The 27,372-nt window shown below is 39.4% G+C and overlaps 2 protein-coding genes across 2 annotated transcripts; both read right to left on the bottom strand.

The window, feature by feature from the left end:
- Window positions 1-4,295: 4,295 nt before the first annotated feature.
- Window positions 4,296-5,290, bottom strand: LOC108523508 (putative olfactory receptor 10J6). The gene is given in 2 exon segments (XM_017864150.1): window positions 4,296-4,662; window positions 4,665-5,290. Coding segments are annotated over 2 exon segments (927 nt in total). The 5' UTR covers window positions 5,284-5,290; the 3' UTR covers window positions 4,296-4,354.
- A 9,422-nt stretch (window positions 5,291-14,712) lies between these two features.
- LOC108523510 (serum amyloid P-component) lies at window positions 14,713-15,789 on the bottom strand. Its single transcript, XM_017864152.1, has 2 exons — window positions 15,608-15,789; window positions 14,713-15,488 (listed from the first exon to the last, which is right to left on the bottom strand). Exons 1-2 carry the CDS (start codon window positions 15,669-15,671, stop codon window positions 14,881-14,883), a joined length of 672 nt encoding a protein of 223 aa, XP_017719641.1. The 5' UTR covers window positions 15,672-15,789; the 3' UTR covers window positions 14,713-14,880.
- Between the last annotated feature and the right edge of the window lie 11,583 nt (window positions 15,790-27,372).

The raw sequence follows: 27,372 nt of genomic DNA, 5'->3' as shown, positions 1-27,372 counted from the left end.
AACAATGCATATTTTATAACAATGAAACAATAAAACAATAACAATACATATTTCATAAGGTTACTATAAGGATCAAATAGGACATTATATTTGAAGACTCTTATGAAGTGCCAAGCACTATAAAATTGAAGTTTTAAGTGAAATAATGTACACAACTACCATTTCACATGATATCTGCTCTGTAGTAAACCCTCAATAAGTGGTAATTGTCTTCTGCTTTATGTTACATTGCTTTGCTGCTTTGCAATTCCTGTTTTCTTCAGAAATGAGTTAATGAAAAGTGATATTCATCTGGTGTCTATCCTCAGAGTCATCTCCTTGTTTCCTCCTCTCCTCTGTCATTTTCCAGAGCTAGTTGCTTCCCTCAATTAGGCTTTTTATTGCTGGTGGTTGGTATTTTCATGTCTGTTATCTCATCTAGTCACTGTCTTCATTGCAGAAGAAATAGGAATTGGGAAATTAGGAGGTCAGAAACTTGAGGATTTGGTCTCCAGCAACAAAGGAAGCTAAGTTTTTGTTCCATTATAATTCAAAATGTAAAATTGTGGGATGATTTTCTAGCCTCATAATAAATTTGTTTGTCGTGTTGCCAAAAGTATAATTAGAAGATGCCCTGATTCTTAATTGTATGTGGCACATCACTCTCTATTTAAAAACTTGTTTCTCTTTAAATGCATTTCAAAGGTTACATCCTCATATGAGTAAGAATGATTTTCTTGGTAACTCTACTCCCTTTTGTGAAAATCTTGACTGTTTCTAGTTCTGCGTTGCTAAGGGATTAATCAGTGCAAATAACTAAGTTAACACCGGGAATGAGAGAGGTCTTAAAGCAACTGAGAAGCTGGCTCATAGAAAGGCCAGCAAAAGAGGAAGAACAGGCAGACCCGAGTGACTCTGCCACAGTGGTCGAGCTTATGGCTCTGTTTGTATTTAGGGGAGGGCCCACTGCAGAGGACACAGAAAAAAGATAGCAGGTGCTTTGGTTTGAATGTTTATGTCCCCTTGAAAATTCATGTTGAAACTTAAACCCCAAAGTGATATCATTAAGAAGCGGGACCTTTAGAAGGTGATTAAGTCATGAAGGCAGAGCCCTTATGTATTTGACTATTCTTGCATTGCTATAAAGAAACACCAGAGACTGAGTAACTTATAAAGAAAACACGTTTAATTAGCTCATGGTTCTGCACACGGTACAGGAAGCATAACATGGACATCTGTTTCTGGGTAGGCCTCAGGAAGCTTACAATCATGGTGGGAGGTCACAGGGAAGCAGGTGTCTCACATGGTGGGAGCAGGAGCAAGAGAGCGAGGTGGGAGGTGCCATACGCTTTTAAAGGACCAGATCTTGTGAGAACTCACTATCTCAAGCACAGTGCTAAGAGGATGGTACTAAACCATTCATGAGAAACCCATCACCATGATCCAGTCACCACCCACCAGACCCTCCAACACTGGGGATTACATTTCAATATGAGATTTAGGTGGGACATCCAAACCATATAACCTTATAAATGGGGTAGTGACCTTATAAAAGGGTTGGGAGTAACTAGATAGGTCCATTTTTGCCCTTCCATTGCTTCCCATGTGAGAAGCAGCATTCATCCCATCTGAAAAATGCAGCAACAAGGTGCCATCTTGGAAGTAGATACTGGGCCCTCACCAAACACTAAACCTGTTAGTGCCTTGGTCATGAACTTCCCAGATGCCAGGACTGTGGGCTCAAAATTTCTGTTGTTTATAAATTATCCGCTCTTTGGTCTTTTGTTAAAGCAGCTTGAACAAACAATGATAGCAGATATATCTAGTTCATCAAGATTCACCAAAAAGTCCAAGCATGGTCCTTGTACATAGTAGGTACTCAACCACTAAGTGAGGATTTATTGAACACCTACCCTCCAAGTGCTGTTCCATGCAGGGGGTATCATAATGAGGAAAGCAGTTCCTGATCCCAGTATTCCTGTGATCCAGTGATAGAAACTAGCAAGGAAAGCACAATGAAAAAAATGTTAGACTAATGTAATTTCCCACAAATAACTTTAGGAACACTTAAGAAAGAGCGACTAACTGCCTGGGTGGGAGTGAGGTAAACGATACTGCAGAAAACAATGTGAAGTAGCATTTGTCACTGGATACCAGCCTGTGCAAAACAAATGGGTAAGGGGATTAAAAAAATGCTTTTGATAACAAGTGAGGCAGAATTAAAAACATTATATTCACGAAAAGGTTCTGATGGGTGCTGAGTGAGGAAGTGAATTCAGCACTTCTGACTCTGGGATCTCTATTCTATCTACCATGTAAGACAACATCTTATTAGCAAGAAGAAATTAGAAACACACATGTTTATTTTTAAAAAATTGGACACATAGTTGAACTACTGTGGGTAACAGAATTAGAGACAAAGATATTTCACCTTCAAGGTTTATGACTCATATTTTCTGCCAGCTCTTTGTGGGCCCCGCTGTGGCATTCAACTTTTGATTGTACGAGTGGCCTGTGGTATGTCTGCTTTTGCAGCATTTAGATGTAGAGAGGATACTGGAGAAACCTTTGTCTTTGATTCCTGAACTAATGAAGGAGAATGGCTGTGTGCGGAAGTAGAAAGGGGAGTAATGGGCAGTGTGAGGTGGCCACTGCCACTGGAGTAGGATAGAGGAGGTTTGATCACCATCCACCTTCCATCATTGTACTTTCCTGCTCAGAGCAGCCCTCTCTGTCTTACCTCTTCCCTTCTACACACAAAAAGACAGGTCTGAGGATGTACAAGTAGTTGCTAGTCCAGAGGGAATGGAGAAGGGCAGGTTTTAATTAAGAGTTGGCAGTAGAGGTGGCCTTGATGGCAGTGGGAGGGTTCTTTCATACTGCCAGGAGAGACACTCTCATTCTGGAGGGAAGCTGCCACACTGTTGTTGGGTATAGAGGTTTAGATCTGTAGTGGGCTGACCCTGAGAGCACTGTCAAGAAAGACCTCATAGCGTGTCCAAGACTCTTGGACCCAACCTTTGAGTCCCCAACAGCTTCTGTGGGGAGCCTTATTTCAGTGATGTAGACATTACAAAGACACAGGACAGGAATTAGGAAGAACTGGTTAGACCTTGAAAGAACTATAGTCTCCCCAACCTAGAGTTCAGAAATCTGTAAAGATATTCTTTACCCTAGATGAGCTCCTTGGGATGTTATCGACTCCTTCTCAGTGGAGGGAAAAGAAAATAAATGACTCTTTAGAAAAAAAGAAAAATGGCATTAGGGGATGAGCAGCAAAGTATTCTTGACAAAAAGTATTTTAGTAGAAGGAGGCACTCAACAAAAGTCTTAAACCCTCCCTACCATCACTCATCACCTAAGATAATCATATAGAAGGTATGTACAGGCATGAAACAACAACAACAAAAAAACTCCCAGAAAGCCCTGGGAAAAAGGGTATTTTTCTCAAAGGAGTCTACTAAGGAAAAAAATATATTTTTTTCTTGTTAGCCTTTTTTGGTGAATTGAGTGATTTAACAATTATACTTCTCAACTACTCCTGCCTGCTGGGACTATTTGTTTTGTTCTATTTTCATTTCTTTATGCTACCAGGAAGTGCCATGGTATGTGCAAATGAGGAATGCTTTTATGGTTCTCATTCTAACAGGGCACAGATCTTCTTGACCAATTCAATTTTTCTTCATAATGATCAGAGAGAAGTTGATCCCATGGAGAGAACCAGCAGCCAGAGAGAACTGAATTAGGGCATTTAGATTAGAAAGGTGAGAGTTAAGTATGATCTGTGGCCATGTGGCCAGCATCTGATGACTACACTGGATAAAAGCAAAGGCTTTAGCATAAATTGAATAACAAAGACTAAATTTTCAAGGACTAAACCAGTGTTTTCCAACTTTCCTATTTTTTAAATTTAATACACTCATTTCACTTTTCCCTGACAATTCTGATACTATTTTCTTTCAGGGGAATCCATCATTATTGACTATCCTTACCTTGCTGAGATGATTTTGTAGTTTTATTTTCTGTAGATTGCATTACAAAATGATACACATTGCTTTTTATTTTTTAAACACAGTATAATCACATTTAATATACTTTTAAGAAGTCCCTTTCTTCATCTTAGAAATTCGGATATTGTTTCCTAAAAGTCATGCCCATTCTCCTTGACCTCTCACATCCGTAGTTGAAAATGCCTGGACAAAACTTTGAAATATATGGAAACAAAGACTAAAATTTTGTAATAAATATACTAAAGCAAGACATGCACATCCCATTGCAGCATAGACTGCATGGGACAGAGTCGTAAGGTTGTTTAATGTAAGTGAGGACACACATTTCTATGAATAAATGTCTATTTATGTAGAGGAATAATGCATTAAGAAATGTTTCTGCCCATGCCCCTGCGTAGGGCATCCTTGACCTCCTTGTTCCTTAGGCTGTAAACAACAGGGTTCAGCAGGGGAGCGATGATGGTGTAGGTCACTGACAGAAGGAGGTCTTGTTCTGTAGAGTTTTCTGACTTGGGCTTGAGGTAGGCAATGGAGGCACAGCCATAATGGACAATGACCACAGTGAGGTGGGAAGCACAGGTGGCAAAGGTCTTCTTCCGGCCCTCAGTTGAGGCAGTCTTGAGGTTAGTGGAGATGATGAGGACATAGGAGATGAAGACCAGACCCATGGGACCAGGATGACAAATAAACTGACAACAAAATTGATTATCTCATTGATAGTGGTATTAATACAGGAGAGTTTCATGGCAGGGAGGATGTCACAGAAGAAATGACCAACCACCCTGAGACAAAAAGGTCAGGTAAATATTGATGTTACCTGGACAGCTGCCATGGCCAGGCCAATGCTAAAGGCTCCACACACCAGCTGGACACACACCCTCATGCTCATGATGACCATGTATCTCGGGGGATTGCAGATGGCCACATAGTGGTCATAGCCCATCACTGTGAGCAAGAAGCAATTGTTGATGGCCAAGGTAACAAAGAAGAACACTTGGGTAGTACAACCTGCTAGAGAGATTGGCTGGGTCTGGGCTATGAGGCTCGAGAGCATCTGTGGAATGATGACCAGTGTGTACACTGTCTCTGAGCTAGCCAGCATGCTCAGGAAGAAGTACATGAAGGTGTGGAGGTGACGGTCAAAGTGGATGATGGTCACGATGATGGCATTGTCAGCCACGGTTAATGTGTACATGATGAGAAAAACCACAAAGAGAGTGATCCGATGTTTGTAGAATCTGGAGAATCCCAGGAAAACAAGCTCTGTTACCTCTGTGAAGTTCTTTCTTTGCATTCTTTAATTGCAATGTCTGAAAGCAATGCAAGAAGTCAATGTCAAGAAATTGTTATCATGACATGAATTCTAGAACAAGGATAGAGCAATGACTATAGAAAAACACTAAGAAAAAAAGTCAATTTCTCTGCTTTGTAATCAGAAGCGTTCTAGCTCATGTTATATAGCTACTTCACCATCTTCTCCCTTTTCTGTTTGTGCTGTCCTCTTAATCTTCTAGCACTGCTGACACTGTTAAGCCTCTGGCCAAGGAATTGCCAATATGTGACACCACAGCCCATATCTTTTCAAAGTGCCATCATAAATGTGCTGTTTTGTAGCACATGGAGGAAGGCATTTTCCTTTACAATATGCATGGCACAGGGGTCCTATCCCATGTCATCCTGTGAAAGTCCACACAGCTGAGACAACAAAATGGGGGTGAGAGAGTTGGACTTACTGAATTAGAACCATTGGTGGATAGCTTCTGGTGACAGTGTAGGGGAGCAGAATCAAGGTCAGTGAGAGCTGACCTTTGGGAACACTTCAGTGGGAGTGAGGCTGAGGTACTCTGGGCCCAGCCTAGATGGTCTAGGGGAGGCAAACCTTCGGCAAAATTGATTTATTGTGAAGGTATTAACAGGAGCTTAAGGTTTGGAGACATGTAAACTAGAGAGAGAAGTGGAAGATGTTGGAAAAAGAGAGAAGAGAACCAGCAACACAACAGAAAGTTGGACTTTGAATTAAAAAAGAAAATAGCTGATTTCTTTTGGCAAAGGGAATTCTAAGAATAAAGAGGTGAATACAGAGAATAAAAATTTGATTTAAATTGTTTGCTGAACTATATTGTAATGTAAACTCCCTTGAGAGCCTCAAGAGCCTGTGTTTAAAGCTTTTATATGTATAATTTTCAGTTAGTGGTAGTTAGGAAGTAAAGAGAAGTGGATGATGGCACAGTGCAGAAAAAGGTATCATGTGCAAGGAGTAAAATCCAGACTGAGGAAGAAAAATCACTAGCCTGTAATGACTAGAAGAAATACAAGGCCCTCTCCTGCCCTCCCATCCCCCTTACAAGCACAAACCACTAGCTTGTAATGACTAGAAGAAATACAAGGCCTTCTCCTGCCCTCCTATCCCCGTTACAAGCACACACAATATTTGCTAGAAATTTGGTGAGTGGGTCTGGGATTTCCATCATATATCAAATGATGATTTGAACCATTTTACTTAAATAACAAGTAACACTAACAGGCTGGGGGATTTTGGCACACTTAGGGAACTGCCACTAGGAATCTAGGAAACATTGTGGGTGTTTTAGAAAATAGTCCATCATGGAAAATGAGGCAAATGTTTCGAGTAGAAATGAGTGTGTCACTAAAATTAAAGGAATTTGCCTTAAAAGACCACTGAGATACGAGTTGGATAGGCAAAGATTAAAGAGAGTGACAGTGCAACTCCAAGTAGCTTTTTAGAAAGGATAGGATGGAGCTATCGCTATGTAAATTTAAATTAACTAAAATAAAAGAGAATTAAAAATTCAGTTAGTCACACTAGCCACATTTCAAGTGATAAAAAGCTACATGTGACTAGTGGCTACCATATTGGACAGCTCAGCTGTCAAACATTTTCTTTTGTTGGTAAAAGTTATGCTGGACTGTGCTGTTATAGTGTCCTACCATGAACAGACGTGTGGAATACGTTAAATAACAACCACAAAATGAGATATTTAGAAAACAATACTATGATGTGCTGCCATATAGTTAGGAATATTTGCATGTATGTGTGTGTGTGTGTTTCTGGATGTTCATAAATATTTGCATATGTGGGGGAAAAAGCCTGAAAGAATATGAACTTGATATTATCATGAATTAGTTATATTGTGCTGGGGGTGCTATAGGGAACTTTGACTTTTATCATTTCTACGGGGATGATAATGGCTCATTTTAAAATATTTTAAGCATAAAATTATAACTCATAAATAACTTGGAGAAGTCAAGGAGGGTGACAACTGAAAACATATATTCAATTGATTAAGAAGGAGGCTACCAATGACCTTACTGGCCACAGCTCTAGTAGAGTCCTGGGCTGGAAAGCCTGATTATGTAGAGTAAAAAAAGAAGAATTTTGTTAATGTGTTAGATGAGAACAACAGATCTCTTGTGCCTTTTCCCTTTCCTAATGAGCCTATTGCAATGAATGACAAAATATAGTTAAGGCTATGCTGAGCCAGGAAAACTATAGACGTATTTGGAGTAGGGAAGGAGGGAACATACAAAACTGAATTAAATCAGGAGGAGGAAAAATCTTCTGGTATCTTTAATTTAGGAGCTGGAAAGTGCTGCTTTCACCCTAAAGCAGTCACTGATTTGTTGTAAAAATGTTTCATGTAAATATAAATTTACTTTCTTGGAATAAGTTGTGAAGATATAGACAGGATGGCTACGGATTCACTAGATGCAGGGAAACTGGGTCAGGTACATAAGCCCAGGAAAAGTAGTTTATTGCCTATGGTGTACATTTGAATTGTATGGAATGGGCAACAAAATAATATCTTAAGATATTCATAAAACTTGGGGAAACAAATGCAAAAATGAAAGGTCAGAGTAAGATTTGGGAGCAAGAATAGCCCCTTCAAACCAATGTTCTTTCCATGTTGTTTAGTATTTATTTGGAGGAAAGGTGTGTGGTGTGTGAGGGAAAGGTAAAGCCCTGCCATAGGGGAAGCTATCATTTCTCCTGCATGTGGAGCTCAGCTACAGGGGATCTCCCAACACTAGGCTTAGCCCAAACAAACAAACAAATGAGCCCTACAGTGATTGGGCTTTGTCCTGCATAGAGTGCACTTAGTGGCCTTCCACACCTCCTAGAGTAGGTGTCATTGCTCGCCCTGAGTTTTCCAAGTGTTCTTCCCAACCACATCACTCTCCCTGAAAGGAGTTCTATTATGTGTTTCACTTCATTTTGCTACCTATCCAATGATGTTTTGGAGTTCCTTTGTGATTAAGGGCAATTGCCTGGTTGTCTCATTTTTTAACCTGTCACTTTCTGAGGTGCAGAAGCAATCTAAAATTATTACTGTGAGAAATTATGGCTCAAATGTCAAATACACAACTGTTACTGTCCCTGGAAGTGAGGAAGGCCCTGGTGAGAGAGACAAGGAAGTCTGAGATACAGGAGGAAATCACATTGTTAGTTGTCCTTGGTCTTCTTGGAGCCTTACACACACAAAATCAGGCAGCAATGAGCACCAATGTTTAGCTTGGGAAGGGAGAAGAGGTCCCAGAGGGTACCATGGAGCCAGAAAAATGTGTGGAATGCATGGGTTGGTCTCACCCGTGGAGGTTTGCCAGGGTGAGTTCTCAGTGGTTAGAATGTGTCTCAGTGAACTTAAGGGCTGTGTTACACCAGATGGCTACCCTCACCCCTCTCTCTCTCTCTTTTTTTCTACTTGTTGCTTTTTTTGAGTCTCCACCCAGCCAGAAGCGAGTGCAGCTGAGCACAGTAGCAGCAGCCCTTCTACCACCCAAATCTGGGCCTTATCTGACTGAACCCTAAGGGTGTTTCTGTGGAGGGAACACACCAGCGGATAATCTCAAAAGCACAGTATAGAACAGAAAGAAGCTTTCAAAATGATTTATACATTCCGGAAGGATAAAACACCCTGTGGGAGAGTAAAAATACTGAAATGTGCTCATGCATCAAAATGTTAGTTATGAAGTCAATATTCCTACCAGAGGAAAAAGAAAAATAAAGTGGAGGGGAAAACACAATTTGAAAGTGTAAAGGAAATGCCATTTGCAAGGGGAAGAAATTATTACAATAGCCATGGATGCCCACAAATATTTTGATCTTTATAAGCAAAATTTGTTGCTGGAAACAGAATCTGTGTTAAAAAAATTAAAATATGCAGGTAGGCAAAACTTCTATAATTATGTTTTGTGTGTAAAGGAATTACACAGTTAAAAAAAAATAGTCACCTGCCTTTTTGGTAGAGTTTCCATCCCCTCCCTTCCTTTCCCTTATTTTCCTTCCCTTTCCTTTCTTTTTTAAACAAAATAGATCTAAGGAGCCAGGGAAAGAGTCGTCAACATCTTAAGAAGCTGATAATCATGAGAGCTATTTGAATAAATAAGAGGATAATAACTTTTCTTTTGTCTAGAAGCTTTCTCAGACCCAAAAGTGTCCATCTACCTTCTGGAGTCTGTGGAATCTCTCTGTGTTCAGTTTTAGAATAATCATGACTAATTTACAAAAGATCATTACAATTCTAGGAAATCTGACTATCATTTGTCTGGAAAAATAAATGACAGACTCTTGATGTCTTTAAAAGTTTGGCCTTATTTGATTCTCAGCCTTATTAGATTATTGGGTCACTTACATTTCACTGGACTCTGGCTGAAGCACAGGGTGATATTCACAGAGTCCCTTTGGCCCTTTTTGCTTTGGCTCTAGAAGAGCTGCCCCCTTACATTCTGTGATTAGAAAGAGACTCTCAGAGGAGACATTCTTCTGTCTAGCTCTGGTCTCCTGCATCAATTTGTCAAGAGACTTACCATGTCTCCCATGGGTCTGCACAGAGTCAGAATCCAGAAATGAGCTGGAGGATCTCATTACAAGCAGATCACACTAGGAATATTGAGCAAGCTTTGGTCTCACATGGCCTGCTACTTATTTTTCTTCAGGGAAAAAAATAGCTCAACACAGTTGAAGACATGTTGTCACATGGCGCCATCTTTTCTTCTTTTGAACCCCTGTTAATGTTTGGTCCTTGGTCAGTTACTATCAGTGAGAATGTGCTCATATAAAAGTCAGATATGGTGTCTGTCTTTGCATATAGAAATAGCTTACATCATTTCTCCTGCTAGCAGAGGCCATGCTTTGGTTAGGTTAGGTAAGAATTAGTTTTGGGGGTAGAAACTGAAAATGGAGCAAGAGTGCTCATTTTGATTTGTCAGAATATAAAAAGAAGTTAGGGCAGATGATTAAATTTGAGATCATCATCCTCCTCATCTTTATAGCTAACAATCACTGAGCACTTGCACTGGGACTGAGTGCCAGAACAGGGACTGAGTAGGTGTTTTGTATGCATTGTCAAACTGAATCCTTATAGGATCCCCATAAGGATACTGAGAGAAGCTGCTGCAACAGCTGGAACTCTAGATGAAGTATTTGTCTTTGGCATCTCACCCCAGGCACAGCTGTGTGAACCCCTCGTAGATTATGGGCTTCAGTGAAATATGTCAATAATAATAGATTAGCTTTGCTTCTGGATCCTGTGGTTGTATGTGACATGATGCAGATGCCTTTACCAGTGCTCAAATCTCCCAAGTTAAACTCAGAAAAGTGGCCACAGCCAGATAAAAACAAGACAGAAAATTATGGAATACAAATTGGAGTTAGTTTATATTATAATCAGCTATTTAGTCTTGACAAGACAAGGATTAAAGACAATTCAGGTCATGTTTCATTTTTTCTTCTGTCGTTTGAATGGTCTTGGACACCTATTCTTTCTAAATAATGGAAAGTCTCATGAATACCTAAAAAGTCTCTACATTGCATTCCAAATGTGACTATACATTGATCCTATCCAGTGCAGATAAAATATTTTTTTAAACTTCTACTTCAACTCAAGTCTTAGCTAAGGCATATCCCAAACTAAGAGGCCTCATTGCTTTAGTCTCAGAGCTCCACCCAGAGTCTCCCACACAAAACTCACAAAAAACTACCTGCAAGCCTTCTCATCCAGGAAAATTATTTATGGACTTCTGTTAAAACCAGTCCTGAAGCTATGTGGCTAAATGCTCTTACCTGTTTTTCTATAGCCAAAAATAAGAATCAGATCTTTACTTGCATAAGATAGAGACAGAGTCAAAAATTGCTTTTCTTATTAGAGATGACTCCTGGTTTTAGCAACTCATTGTACATCTTGTGTACTACTTGTTTCCTAGTATCTACCAGCCTTAGTGGCAAGTATGGGAAAGGGGGTGATTATCTCTGTAATTGTTAAATCACTACACAACTATGTTCCTGGATTGTTGCGCCTCCAAATTCTTCCATTTTCTTTATAGATTCTGAATTATTCAAGTAGTTTGCTCTGTGACTTTTGCTGCTTTCATTGTTGTGACAACAACTATATCTGAGAAAAATGCCAAGATGACGTTACCAGAAATTCCATCTTTATTAGTCGGTTCTCATGCTGCTATAAAGAACTGCCCAAGAGTGGATAATGTATAAAGGAAAGAGATTTAATTGACTCACAGTTCCACAGTGCTGGGGAGGCTTCAGGAAACTTACAATTATGGCAGAAAGGGAAGCAAACACATCCTTCTTCACATGGTGGCAGGAAGGAGGATCGTGGAGCAAGGGGGGAAAAGTCCCATATAAAACCATCAGATCTTGTGAGAACTCAGTCAGTATTATGAGAACAGCATGAGGGTAGCCACCCCCATGATTCAATTAATTCCCACGGGGTCCCTCCCACAACGCATGGGCAGTATGGGAACCACAATTTAATATGAGATTTTGGTCAGCCAAACCGTATCACCATCTCTATTATAAATGATGTTAAAATGGACTCTCTTCAGTTTTGAATGAGCCATCAATATGATAGATATTAATAATAAAAATAATATACACAGATTCACTCAAATAAAAAATTTATGAAGGAAATGATTAAGAACCATCTCTATAACTCTTCTATCTTTTGGCTAAAACAAGGTGCACAGAGAAGGCAGAATGTGGGCATAGGAAGGAACTTCTCCAAAGAACTTCTTTGCAGACAGCTGCTGTTTTGCTGTTGTTGCTTCTTTGAGGGAGTATTAGGTTATGCTATTTGTATCTTGAGAAGATTATTATTTTTTACTTCCTTACCAACCTCAAGCCTAGTGTGGGGGCTTCTGTGGAATCACTGAGGAAGCTTGAAATATCCCTCTTGCTATTGGGCAACTCAAAGGACTTGAGAAAGCTGCAACACTGTGTAAATAGGAAAGTGTTGTCTATATTAAGACCATCTGAGACTTCTAGAATTTATAGGGACAAGAGATGTATAAATGTTTCTTTTGGCTGAAGTACAGACAACATAGAAGAAAGAGCTTACGTGTAGTCATTTTGGATTCTGTTCAAAAGAGCCATTTTAAGAGGCAGAGGGTTCACAAGAACAAGAAACCTGTCACAAATACTCTATCCTGAGATCTGTGCAAGTAGTTGCAAATGATCACCAAGAATAAATAATACCTTTAACTTAGGGGAAAGTGAGAGGGGGACTATGATATCAACCTGAGATAGAAGAAAGCCTAAACATGTGAGGGATGGATTACAATACAGGCTGATTATTGTCAGGAGAAACCCACATGTAGTTAACACAGACTTATTCGAATGTAAATTCCAAAATAGCAAGCACCATGATTGTTTTACTCAATATTATATTTTCAGTACCTGGCATTGCCTGGCATATTTTTGAGAAGTTGCTTAATAAATAGTTGAATGAATGGATTATATCACTTGGAAGTACAATGGTTTCATTTCTAAAACTTGTTTTAGGTTCCTAGGCAAAGGGATTGTTAAACCAAAACACAATGTTAGTGAACATGATAGAAATATCTGATATGCAAGAATAGACAGACCCTTCTAGTACTCACAGTACAAGTTTATGGAAAGGTGGTTAAGAAAGCATAAAGCAAGCCTTAACCCATGAGCTGTCAATCAGAAATTAATAGTTTCTCATATTGCTAAAATCCCTGTCTACCTAACCAACTCAATGTTCTAAATAAGTTCTACCTGTCTTAGTCCATTTTGTGTTGCCATAAAAGAATATCTGAGACTCAGTGATTTATAAAGAAAAGAGGTTTATTTAGCTTATTGCTCTGCAGGCTGAGAAGTTCAAGATCATGCCTCTGGCTTCTGGTGAGGGGTTTTGTGTTGTATCAAAACATGGTGGAGAAAGTCAAAGGGGAAGTGAACATGTGCAAAGAAAACAAAACCTAAAGGACATCCTGGTTTTATAATAGCTAAATCTGGCAAGAACCAATCTGATCCCACAAGAGTTAATGTACTCTCATAAGAGTGAGAACTCACTCATTACTGTGAGAATAGCACCAAAACATTCATGAGGGACCCACCCCCATAGCTCAAACGCCTTTCACTAGGACTCACCTTCCAACAACACCATATTGGGAATAAAAGTTCAAGATGAAATTTGGTGGAGGCAAACAAACCATATCCAAACCATCTTACCACCTCACCAGAAATGAGGTTGAAATGTTCTTATGAAGCCCCTGCTGCTCCATTTAAGTACTTCAGCAAATCTTCACAGGTTCTGTCTGGTCCTCTCTGCTTCCACCCCATTGCCCCATTATGGAGTTTCTAGATTCTATCCTACTTCTTCATATCTGGCTACTGCCTCTGTTCATTCTGGCCAAATGGCCTCATGAGTTTGAAATCATCACATTGGTTACCATCCTGAAACTGTTCTGGATGCTATCTTTCTGATTCCACTGACTTCATGCTCTACTTATTATCAGTGAGAAAAGCCTGTCTTATTTCCAATATATATAGCCCAAACTCCCTCTGGGATCCTTGCTTCTCTGGGAATGCAACTCATATCTGTTGATGGTGGGCCAGGCACTGTGTTCCATGCTTTTCATAACCATAAAAATAACTACTAGTAATAGCATCTGACAATTATTTTGCAGTGTGATAGTTAGGATGTCACTTGCTCTGCTAACAGTTGTATCTGAAATGTACATGGAAAGTCCATTTCGGAGAGTATTCTGTGTGTATTCTCTGTGTACATTTCAGAGAGTAAGTGGGACCAGGTTATGGAGGGCAATGTCATATTTAGAGGTTTAAATCACGTCCTGTAAGAAGTGTGAATCCATGGAATAATTTCAGACAGCATATTCATGTAAGCAATATTCAGAGTATAACATTTTTTGATGACATCAGGACAGCATTATGAAAATCAAGTATTGTACAGTCCTACTGAGGTTTTTGAGACATAAAGTTATGTTTGTCTTCATACAAAACCATCCCAGTCTCATACTTTTTTGGTTTTCATTCTGACTTCTAGTTTTATTCTTCCTGTCTCATTACTTGCTGTTACGTTCTCAACTATTGCTTACTTATTTCATTATAGTTGTCTCCCTGATGCAACCTCAGACGTCTTTTTGATCGATTTGTAGCTGGAGAAACAGAAGAATTGTGATTGCAATTCCACACATATTTTGAATCGTTATTAAAATGATTGTTAGTAGCTTTTAAGTATTGCCACTGTCCTGCTTATTGAGTGCCCTGGTTTTGTGATATACCTTTCTAGTTACTTATAGGTTTTCCTCCCCATACTTGGCAATTTGATTTTTCAGGATAATGAAACACCAATTACCAAATAAGTAGTAGATAGATAAGTAGTAGATATAAGATAAAGATATGGGACTATGATAAGCACTAAACAAATGCAGGTATTGTAAAAAAGATACAATATATCTTTTTTAATTCGGCAGATATACAGATAGGAAATTCAAAGAAGAAAGAGCTGCAGGTGTAAGATCTGGTATCCAGTTGCTTTGAGCAGATCTCTTAGATGGTCATTTCATTTTCAAGTGATCTTGTTGAGTCAAGACCTCAGACCCACACCAGGGGTTTGATTATGACATATCCTTTGATTTCATAGTTCAGAGCCCGCCAGTCCAGGATATTGGCAGGGACTGGGGTACCCTGATAGGCAGACAGGATCTCTTCTGGGGGCAGCACAGAGTTCCACATGTACAAATCCCCAATCTCTCCCGCAAAGGACTGGCTCCTATCAAACTTGCCGCCATAGGAATCCTGCTCCTGCCCCAGGACAATCTTGGGCTGAGCTTCCACAGAGTAACCCTGTCGCAGACCCTTTTTCACCAAAGGTGTCCCATTGATCCAAAATTCAGCAATACCTGATGAGGACTCCCAGCTAACACAGATGTGCACTGGAGCCGGGAACTTTTCAATAACTTTGAATGTAACTTTTTGTCTTCCAATGTATAGACTATAATCTCCAACTCTTTCTTTATAAACTACTAGCTCATTGTCCTTTCCCTGGGTATTGTAGGAGAAGAGGCTGTAGGCACGGGAGAGATCACTGTAGGCTCGAAAACACAAGGTAAAGTTCTGTAGAGGCTTCTCCAGCTGTGTGATCAAGTTTACATGATCAGTAACAGATTCTCTAGGAAATACAAACACCTTCCCACTGAGGTCTGTGGGAAAAAGAAAGAAAGAAAGAAAATGACCTTCAGCATAAATGCAGAGAAAAGATGTCTCAGCTTCAACCTATTTTCTCACTTTATGATTCTTGACCATTTCTTGACCTCCTTACCTGTGTGAACAAAGGCTTCCAGGAGGCTGGTGAGGACAGAGACCCAAAGCAGCAGCTTGTTCATATTCCTGGCCTAGGGCTATTATAGCATTAGCAGTGACCAGGATGAGGGCAGCAGACAACACAGTGGCTATCCCCCTAGCGTCTGATATTCACGCCCTTAGACTTCAGGCTATTCAGGGTTTATATGCACTTTGGGTGAGGATAGGGGAGGAAGAGCACCAATAATGTGTGAGGGATTTTCCAGGTCTGCCCCCTGGCCCTTACGGTGAAGGAGTGGTGAGGCCCTGAGCTGGAAAATCAATGGGAGTTATTTATTAGAGACAAGTGATGGCTAGAGCTCCAACTCCTGTGACCCAGATTTTATTGCTGGGAAGAGAGTCATTGCAGGGCAGTAGGGTTATGGGTGGGATGAGGCGCTGGGCTGGCCATGTCAGCAGAGTCTCTCTCTGCTCTCTGGGCCCCTCTCTCTGATGGCTCTGTGCTCTGCCAGAAGCTCCTGAGCCATGTGGAGTGTATTGCTGAGCTCAACCCTCTCGTGGGCTGTGGGAACAAGGCCTTTTCTTTCTTTTATAGTTCTCAAGTTGTCTCTATTTGTAGGATATTCTAGGATTCTACTTTCTGCTGAAGACCCTAAACAGTGCCTTCACCTTTGCCTAATTCAACATCAAGTAATACATTCAGGCAAAGCTAAGGGGAAAGAGGGACTTGGAGAATAAACTTTCTGTCCCCATGAAGCTTAGTATTTTTCTGCTACTTCTACTCAGCGCTTTTTTTCTTTTGCATATCATGGTACCTCCTTACCCTAGATCTTTCCATTTCTCGTTATTACTTGTTTCTCTGGTTACTTCATACTACCTGCAGAGATGTCAACATCTCCCCAAGTTTTTCTCTCCTCTTCTTTGAGTCCTGGATCATTGAGTGTATATCTAATCCATCTTTGGTGATGACCCCACTAATACTCACATTTATTCACTAATTCTCAGGTACTACACTAGGTGCTAGGGATTCAGTGGTCACTGACTCTTGCACAACCCCAGAGATCTCCATCTTCATTCTTTCTACATCTACTTCATTCTCTCTCTGTACAGTTTATTAACCATCACTCAAACCTTGTCTGCCTCTGAGATATCAAACTGATGTTCCTCTTTCTAGCCACATTATTTCTTTCTCTCTCATCCCTAAATTATATGGCGTCTTGTTTCTCATTCTATTGTTCAGCTTCTTATTCACTCTCTCTTCTCTTAGCTCACCCCAGACCTAATCAGCCTTTTCAATGACACAATCACTGCCACCAAGAATACACTTTCTTTATCATTGTTCAAAGTATCCTTCCTATTCTTATCCCTGGGGAGTTTCCATTCTCTACTTTTTTCTCTAAATGGAAGCCCAGGTTGTGAAGCCTTATCTGGCCTGTTGCACAGTATGGGTTAGTGAAAAAGTTGGGATTATGCATCTGTTGACTCCTGAATTCGATAAAGATAATTTGCTTGGAAGCCGATGCCATTTGCAATCTGGCTTTAACCTGGCTGTATCTCAGAATCTAATCCTATTCTCCAGTCAAGCCCCTCTAAATGTTGTTCTTTATACATTCCTAGATTTTCTGATTTCATTACTTCTATTCATTGCCTTCATTCTGTCGTGAATTTCTCTCTTATTTTTTTCTGTTTCTTGGAATTCCAGCCATTTTTCAACATTAATCTCAAGCTTATTTAGGTGATGGTTATACTAAAAGCCCAGACTTCACCACTATGTTATTGCTGTCTATGTAATAAAACTAAACTTGTATGCCTTGAATTTATACAAAAAATATGAAAAATAGAAAACAATCTGCTTCATGAAAACTTTTCTAATGTCCCAACTATACGTTATTTTCCCTCTTTTGTACTTCCCATATGGTTAAGATAAAAGACTTTGGGATAGAATTCCAATGTTGCCATTTACTAGTGGCTGACTATTCTGCAGGTCACTAAACCCCTCTGAACTTTAGTTTCCTTCTCTGCGAAATGAAGATAAAACTATCTACCTCATAGTGTTTCTCTAATGATAAATGAGATACTATGATACACATAAAGTACATGGAACAGTATCTGAATGGTTATTATTAACATTATTTTAGAGTCTTTATGGCTGTTACCACTATCTGTCTCATATTATACCTATTATTGTGTTTATCTCTGATCCCTTCTAGGTTGAATCTGGGTATTAGGACTTATTTATATTTAGATCATTGATTTTATCTAACAATTTTTCTTACACATGAAAATAAACTATTACATACTGTGGAATCAAAGGACTCAACTTTGAGTGAGGATTTTTTCTTTATAAGAAACAGTTTATTAGCAACAAAAAGTAGAATACAATTGAGTAATATGACCAGGTAATGCTGGAAGTAGGAGCAGGAAGGTAACCTTTCTTGAGAAACCAGGGACTATGCAATTCCCTAACATTTCCAGATGTTAATTAATAAGTGCCATAAAACTCGGAGAACACAGGGCTCACCAGATGCTTTTAGTTTTCTTCATAAATAAATAATCATTCTCTTTAACAAAAAATGGTTTGCAAATTAATGTAGATGAGAGTCTTCTCTAATGGGAAATGAGTCCAGTGAACAGGTCTTGGGGATAAGTGACACAGCCTTAGACTCATGGTGAGAGAGCTTGGAGATAAGGGCTTTACATAGCTGTTGAGGCCAAGTGCCAGGGTTTGTAGTTGAATATAAAAATGTTGTATTCATACACTGTGAAGAGAAAAGCTTGGTTGGAAGGTAGGATCTATAGTAGAATTGGAAAATGGAGAAAAAGTGGAGTCTGATTCTGTTGTTTAGTTTCCTTCCCTGGAATATGCTTCTCAGGCCTTGGAAGAGAACAGCCTGCACTTCAAGGGTTGTCAAAACGGAAACTGAGAATTCTTTCTATTGCAGAAAGGAAAAGTTCTGATGTCAGGATGTTGGAAAATGAATCCTGGGTCTTCAGAACTGGGAGCGGTTCTCACAGTGAGCCAATCCTCACTGTTGCTGGATCCTCTTGGGTGCCTTCCTGCCAGTGAAAGTTCAGGTCAAGGTGGCGGCACCTGTCTGGATGGCTATGGAAGAGTTGAGGGTGGGGAAGAAAAGATACAGTGTGTTGAAGAGAAGCAGGTCTACCTGTGTGCCCCAAACAGAGCTGTCTTGGCTACATTAATTGCCCATGCAACAAAGTTTGCCCTCAGAGAGCATAGTGGAAGAAGGCATCGGCAGCAGCAGAAAGAGGATCTGACTCGGAGCTTCAACAAGGCAGCAGTATGAGATACAACTGAAGACCACCTGAGGGATTAAAGAACACCTTAAAGATGCTTTCTGAGACATTAGGTGTTTGTAGAAGACATTAAATCACAGTAACCAATGGTTAGAAGACATTAAATCACAGTAACCTTTGGGAATAGGAAGAGACTGAGTAGAACACAGGGTAGAACAAGATTTGTGTTCAGTAAAAAATTATTTGTTGTGTGTTCTGTTAGCTGTGAGGGAATATGAGAGCATTTAGATGGAAAGAGGCAATGGATGCATGCATCAAGAGTAACTGATTATCACTCTGATATGTGGTTGGATAAAACCAAAGATACACAACTTAGACTGATGGCAGGGTCTTATTGTAAAGGCAAAAAAGGACAAAGATGAGAATTGAAAAAATATAGAATATGGAACCATATTTCTGACTACAAATGATGTGGAAAAACATGGCGCTGCCAGTGCAGATAGGACAATTGAGAGGATGTTCACTTGGAGGAGGTGGAGGGTAAGTGGTAAACTTGGTTCCTCAATTGTTAAATTTGAAATGATAGTATGACCTACATATAAGAAATGTCTTGGAGAATTTGAAATATGTGACTGCCACTTGGAATTAGATATACAGGTTTCAGAGGAATCAACATATGAATGATAATGAAACAAAAATGAGTTTTGTCTTTCGGTGGAAGAGAGAAGAGAGAAAAGGTCAGGGAGCCAAGCACTGACTTGAGGAAGCATTCACATTCATGGTGTTAGAGACAAGATAAGAATGGCAGGTGGGGAGGGACGTGGGAGACAAAAAATTATGTTTGGCAGAGAGGATGGTGTGTGGTGTCATGGAAACCAAGTCAGTGTAAGTGTCCAGGAAGCAGTATCCAGTGGTATTAAATGCATCAGAGAGATCTAAGTTGAATGTGTGCTGGATTTAGCAATAAAAACTTCATTGGTAACCTTTGAAAGAGCAATTTTCATAAAGTGAGCATGTCAGAAGCCAAGTTTCAGGGAATGATGGAGGGAGAAAGAGGAAGGAAGTTTGTTTCCTAAGGTTCAGTAATTCTGACAAAGAACAAAAGGAGAGAAACAAGATTCTCCACAGGAGACTCCGGATTCAATGTATATTTCCCACACAGTTTATAGATTGTCTCTTCTTGACAGAGTGGCTATCATGTCTTTGTTGCCCACCTCATAACATTTCAGCCAACAACAGAGAAAAATCAGTGTCCACCTGAGATTACAACTGACCTTTCTACCAAAGTAGCTCTTTCAGGCTCTAAATGCCAGGCGCAGGCTGCTGTGAACTCCTACCTCCCCTTTGCAATTCTGGCAGCTTCACAAATTGGTCAGTCACTTTCCAGGTCGTGCTGATACACCGGAGTCTTTTCTTGATCTCATTTCTCTGTTCCTAATTTCAGGGTTCATTTATAAAAGAAAATCTCTGCTAAGTTTTTTTTTTTTTTTTTTTTAATCTTCTACTTTTAGGTTTAGTGAGACACCTCGACCATATTACCTCACTGAAATCTCACTTTGTGTTCAGAATTCACCTGAAGCTGCTCTCTGGAATGTCACCATATCTCTATCTTAGTCTTTATCTTTCTTGACATCCCTTCACGCTCACACTTCTATTTGAACAACCCATTTTTACAGTTTTTTAAAATACAGATTTCATTGCTGAGATTAGTGTTTATTCATTTTTTAAATATAAATTTTTAAATAAAATTTACCATTCACTGGCACCCACTGGCCACAGCCATCTTCATGCTGTTTACAATCCCTTCTTAATACCTGGGTCTTCTGGGAGGAGATGTGCAAAGAAGAAAAATATAATAGCAGGGACTCAGTGTAACTCTATATCTTGAGTATGTTTAAAAGTTCCCTCCTCTATGTCTAGGATTATATTTTCTAGTCCACAGTGATAGACAATACATGCATTGAAGATGCAGAAGCAGATTCCTTGCTTGTGCAACTACAAGAGGTCTTGGCTAGAGCTGTCTTGCACTACTCCTGTCATCTTGTCAACTATGCCATTTTCTGCTCATGACAGAAACATGGCAGCACAAGAGTTTTCTTATGTTGATCTATTTTATTGTTATCCCTAAAACTTCAAAATACAAAGAAAGAACCTCACAGAAGCTGACAAAGTTCACCTTGCTTGGTTGTCTCCAGCTTCTGTGAGTGATGTCATCCACATCTTAACTTCAGCAGGGAATGCCATGATCTTGACTCTCACCCACATTGGTCATGTATGTTTTCCTGAGAATGCTGGTTAGTTCAGAGACTTTATACACTAGTCCCTATTCCGCAATACTTTCTAGTCTCATAGCTCAGAACCAGGATATTTTCTTGTTTTTTGTCATCTTTTTAAAAATTTCTGGATTCTTTCTTTCTTTTTTAAAAAAACTTATTTAAGATTAAAAAATTTTTTTATGGGTACATAGTAGGTGTATATATTTATGGGCATCCACTGTGAAATAAGCTTATCATAGAAAATGGGGTATTTATCCCCTCAAACATTCATCCTTTGAATTATAAATAATGATCTTTGTCTTATTGACCACCATTGACTGCTGTGTATTTGTCTGGGAATTCCTGGAGTGCATAGTCTTTGTGAATAAGAGGGTATGTGCCCAGTTGGTATGTGGTGCCTTTTGCATTGGCCTGGTCATGACAGTGGTCTAAATAACCACAGTGTCACAGAGGTACAAAAGGAGCACATATGCTATTTAGACCACTTCTTGTTTGACACCCTTCTTGTCATGAAACTCTCCTGCATTGACAATACTATCTATGAAATAAACAGTATTTTATTCACCACACATGTGTGCAGGTGTCCATGGGTTTGGTTTGCCTTTTCTATATTGACGACCTTGTTACCTCCATCATGCTTAGAATTTCCTAATCTGAGGTCTTTGCCACCTGTGCCCCCCAACCTCTACCTCATCACGGTCATTTTCCATATGTCTGTGCTTGTACTGCCTACCTCAAGCACAAGCTAATGAACTCAATAGAAAACAGGTCTTCTATAAGAGGCCTACATTGTCAGCATTCATTCTGCCTTTGGACACTGTTGTTTACACTCTGAGGTACCTGGAGGCCAAGGATACCATGTACAGAGCTGTGGACAGAAATATTTCTTAACAGATTGACTCATTTCGTCAGGAGACCTTTAGTCCAGGGCAATGTTTTTCCTGCTCACAAACATTTTGCATCTCACAAGAAGACCAAATAGAAAGCTCTGTTGTGAATTGGTTCAAACACTTAGACTGCTTTTCTACTTCTAGAAAGAAGACAGAATCTAGGATTTCTGCTCAGGGTGCACATTACTGCAGAGGCGGGTGGCACTCCAGGAGCATTTTGATGACTTATTCTTATGTGTGAGCGAGTTGATTGAAAATCCTCCTAGCTCCCACTTCACCTGGCCATTTGGTGGTTGACTTTTGTCCTTGAGTGGAGCAGAACTACTGATGATAATGGCAGCAGTGACTTCAGTTAAAGAATCCCAGGGACCACCTGAGACTTTCTGCAGCTCCATGATTTCAGCTTTATGACCCTTAATTGTCATTTCAAAAAGGCTTTCCTTGCCATGTGCTGATTGAAAAATAAATAGTTTAGCAAAGAGAGGTCCTTTTTTCCATGAATTCGTCCCCACTGGCCACTTAAATAGTGTGTATTTAGGTGAAGTACTCTTTACTTCTGTAGGAGGAAACAAAGACTTTTTAAAACCACATTATTGCTGCAGCCCCAGAAGCTAAGAAGAAAGAGAACAGATGGGTGGCTCTTCTCAAAGAATGGTGCCTTCATCTGGATGTCCTCTTCTTAAACATTTATTTTCTTGTTCCTTGAAGGCTTTCAGGAATTGTTAATTCCACAGTGGCTGCATGGTAACTGTTGATTGGTGGTGGCTTATTTTGGGTAAGTGGCTTTGGTTGCTCTTTTCTAAGTGTGGACCACAATTTTTAATAATTTAAAACTCCAAGTACTATTTTTCCCTTCTTCTGGGTGGGTGAGAGGTAGTGGGATAAGGGGTTTAACGTTTATTTTGTGTTTCCCAGTAGAATTTTCTTCTGAAGAGCTCTTCTCTGCTCATATCTTACACTTTTTCCTTGGTGAGTAGTTGCGTGTGTAATTAAGAAAATTATCACGTATATCCACTGTGAGACAGGGCTACAAGGTATGCTCCCAAAGCCCAGGTATGGTGGGATCTATTTCATACACTACTATATTTTGGGAATAAGTGACTCAGTATTGCTTCAGCCCAAGGTAAAGTCTTTCCATTTTCTGTCTTATACTTTTGCTATACATATTTTTGTAACCACAGAAGCAGGCCTGAGGCACATTTTTGGTCACTTGTGATCTTCTGTCCCTCCAACAGACTGCTGGAGGTCGAGGGTCCCAAGTATAGTGGGTGCTCTTTTCTCTCATTTGATGGAACTGTGTATGTTAATAGGTGAAATCAATGCCTCAGTGATAATCAGCACATTTTGTGCCTTCAGGGGTGATTCTGAAGCTGAAGTCCCTAGGTCCCTAGGGGGTTCTTGAATGAATTTCAGCGGGTTTGTAAACTCCCTGAAATTGTGTGCAAAATATTGCAAATGTATTTTTTCACCAGATTTTCAAAGAAGTCTCTGATCTACCCAAGACAAAAATCTATAGAATAGAGTTTTACAAAACTATTTTGGTAAAAAATTACAGTGAGAGGTTTTGTATTGCAACATTATATGTCTACATGAATACACATATAAATATATCTTAAAATTATCATAAAACAGCACAAAAGCTTATGCCAAATCCTGGAATGTATGAGAAATGATAAGGAGTGCTATGAGATAGAGAGGTGGGACTAGAGGAGAGAATGATAGAGAATGTATTTGAAGAAGCTGGGCTCCATCAGTGGTGATAATGGTAGGGTCCACCACCATTATCATAATCATCATGACTGGCTACTCTACTCTCTTCTCTTCTACTCCATCCAAACAAGATTGATTGCTTTTTCATCTCTTCTTTCATAGAACTTTGCAAATACCTTTAATATTTTTGTTCTTATTATGATATTATTTCCAGTTTTAAAACACATCTTTTTTTCCAATAGAAAATGTTGTCATATTTTCAATCAAAATATAAATGCCGAGTATTGATAAGGTACCAGTCACTTGCCTAAGCCAGATATGACCTTTACCTTTAAGAAGCGCAGGGTCTGAAGAGAGCAACTAACATGTAAAAAAAGTGCAGACGTTGGGGTAGGTGCACAACTAGGTAGGTGATTGTGGTAGGGTGGTAGGCATTATAAGCCTTTCAGTCAATCTCCAGAGACTTCATAAATGATTGCTTCGATAATTCTGACCCGTTGAAAAGATGTCTGTTCAAAACAAGGTTTTTGCTGAGCTCCTCATGTTACTATTCCCAGAGTTTTTGTGTTTTCATTTTGTGATTTGGCTAATATCCTTTTTACCATAATAATTTCTTTCAATAAATACATCTAGCCACTCTTCAAGTATCAAGTACTGCAGCCACCACTAAGGATGCAGAGATGAGTCCTACTTAGTCGGTTCTGGGACAGTAACAATGTAATTACTCTCTCTCACATGGCAGCATAATAGGAGCAGTAAAGGTTACATTACAGGAATCTGCAAACACAGTTAATGAAGGATCCTAACTGTCACTATGAAAGTGGAGAGTTGGCTACAGGTGGGCTTTGTGCAGGAGGCAACATTTGATTGGGATCTGAAAAGATGAGTAAAGTCTGCTTTGTGACAAGGAAAAAAGGAGCATTGCAGACAGCTAGAGAGTTCAGGAAGCCAATGTGCAAGCCAGTTGTGTTCAGCTCTGTTTAGAAAATGCAGAAATTATAGAATATTTTAAAGTATATGGACACTTTGGATTTTATTCTTGTTGCTGTGAGCATATTTTTGAAGGATTTTAGAGGAGAGAAGTGATGAGAAGTACACATAAAATAAACAACTGTGACAGGAATAAGATAAGTCAAAGGCACTAAATAGGAGGCTATATTACAACGTACAAGATTTCAATCCACCCCAAATTATCTCATACATTCTTTGCTCAAGTGCTTGTTTCTAGGACATACCATGACCACTCACACTTTTGTAACCTTCGCATTCCACTTCCTTTGTCAAAACCTGTAAGTGAAGGGCAGGGATGGTAAATCTCAGGTTTCTGTTTTGGGCAACCAGGTGATCAATGGGTGGTAAGAAACAGCCTCTCTGAAAAAGTGAAACTTAAGTTGAAATGTTTGTTAATAAAAATAGCAAGACATTTTAGATGATTTAAGAAGCAGAAGTTTCCTTAAGAGATAACCACCATGACTTTCCCAAAGGCAGAGTCTCATGGCAGAAGCTTAAGCAGATCTGGTGGTATGGGAAGAGGAAGAAGGGAAGAAGAGCAGTGCTTTTCAAAGTAAATGTATTTTTTCTTTCTTTTCTTTAGTGTGAGGGGGGGGAATGAGCACTTTTCATAGGTGTGTCATTCATTTCCATATGTTTCAGTTGGATATATCTTTAAATTAAAAAAAAGGTTTTAAAGAAGCAATAGGATTCAGAACTCCAAAAAAATCAATGTTATCTTAACACATTTATTGATCACTTACTTTGTGTAAAAAGTCTCTGTTTTAGGCATCTTTGAGTTTTGCTTTGCAAGAAGTAAAGAAAGAAGCAAGACTTAAAAAGTTGAGAATAGACAACACTCATATTAGGTAAGGGTAATACTTGTTGTGGTAACTTACTACAAAATCTTATGGCTTAATATTAATCCTTAATATTAAAATTAATTAAGAAATAATATTTAATAATTAAGAAACAATATTTAAGTAATTAAATATTATTTCTGGCTCATGTGAAATATAACTACATGCTCCTGATTGGCAAGAAGTTCTCCTCTAATTCTCAATTCAAGGACCCTATATCATATGGCTCTGCTTTTCTTAGGGCTTCTAAGAAAAGAAGTCCTGTGATGGATGTTCTACCTCCAGGTGACAACAGGAGAAGTACAATGAAAAAACCTCACCTGCTTCTTTACCATGATGGGCTGGAAGTGGTACATGCCACTTCCGCATGCATTACTATGGCAAGAACTATCCCTGTGGCCAGGTGTAGAGGCAAAAGAGCTGGGAAATGTGGTTCTGGACTGGTTAACTGTGTCTCAACAACCGTGCTATATTCTGGCTGTGAGTGGGAGCACAAATCATTGGTGGAGGGCTAGCCAGCCATTTCTGCCATAGAATCCTATCATTTTTAGAGCACAACTGAGTTTTCTGTACTGAGTTTTAAGTAGGTCCATAATGATCTTATTCTTAAAATTAATGTTTAGAGAAATTTTATTAAACACATCTACCATATGAAGTAACATTTTCTTCCTTAGTTTTATTTTTTAAAACTTCTGTGGTTGTTACTGTCTCATTTGGAAGCACTTCTGGAAGCTAAAAATCATCTTGTTCTTAAATGTTTCTGATGGTCATATGGGCAGATTAATGTTTTTGTCAGGAGGAGGGACAGTTGTTCTTAGAAATGAGTGAGGTAGAGAGAGAGAGAGAGACAGAGCTTTTTCAGTAAAAGGAGAGAAGAGACATTGAAAACCCAACTTAGACAAATTGACCTTTTGGAAACTCAAAAGGAGATTGTCTGCCAAGATTGCTGAGTGAGATGGAAGCTTGAAGATAAAGAAAATAGGAAGATTGAAGCAGATCTGTGGGAAATGCGATGGAGGGCTGGAGATGGGATAAATAAATAAAGGGATGGCCGCACAATCACACTTAAAATTCAACTGGCATTTGGCACTGCTGAGGTCCACCCAGCTTGTGCCTCCCTCCTTTGGACATCCATTTGCATGGGCCCATAGTTGTAGGAGTAAACATCCTAAGAATGTTGTTCTGTGTTTACAGTTTGAGGATTCCATGTACTCTGTGTCCTCAGGACCCTGTCTTATGTGTGTTTCAGTGAGTGAGTCCAACAGAGGTATGCATAAGGAAGATTCTAACCCCAAGATGATGTAGCTCTTGAAGAAAGCAGGAGAGACTTCTGGGACTTATGATGAAAAAGATGGGTGTTGCGGGGAGGAAAAAATGGCATGGAGCAAGTTTCAAGAGAGAAGAGTTTGTTTGGTAATGGGGCAAAAAAATTGATTGTTTCTGGACACAAGAGATTAAGTTTCATATTCGCAGTCTAGGAAGTATAGTGTAGAGAGAAAGATCATGGACTCCTACCCCAGACGCTGGCTCCCTCCCAATCCTGTCTGCCTCTTTCCGACAGAACTCTACAAGTTACCTCCCAGTGTCTTAGGTACCCATCTGAGATAATGGGAATGATGACAGTACCTACCTCACTGGGTTTCTGTGGTATTTAAATGCATTAATTTTGCATGAAGGATCTAGTACAGTGGCTAGCACACAGTAAATATTTTTACAATGTTAGTTATCTTTATTATTTATATTCCTCTCCTTTACCTATCAGTTTTGTTTAAAAAAAAGTTGCTAAAAAAAAAAAAAAAAAAA

The sequence above is a fragment of the Rhinopithecus bieti genome, unplaced genomic scaffold (assembly GCF_001698545.2).
Source record: "Rhinopithecus bieti isolate Rb0 unplaced genomic scaffold, ASM169854v2 scaffold_74986, whole genome shotgun sequence".
Lineage (NCBI taxonomy): Eukaryota > Metazoa > Chordata > Mammalia > Primates > Cercopithecidae > Rhinopithecus > Rhinopithecus bieti.
This window is presented reverse-complemented; position numbering and strand designations above follow the sequence as displayed.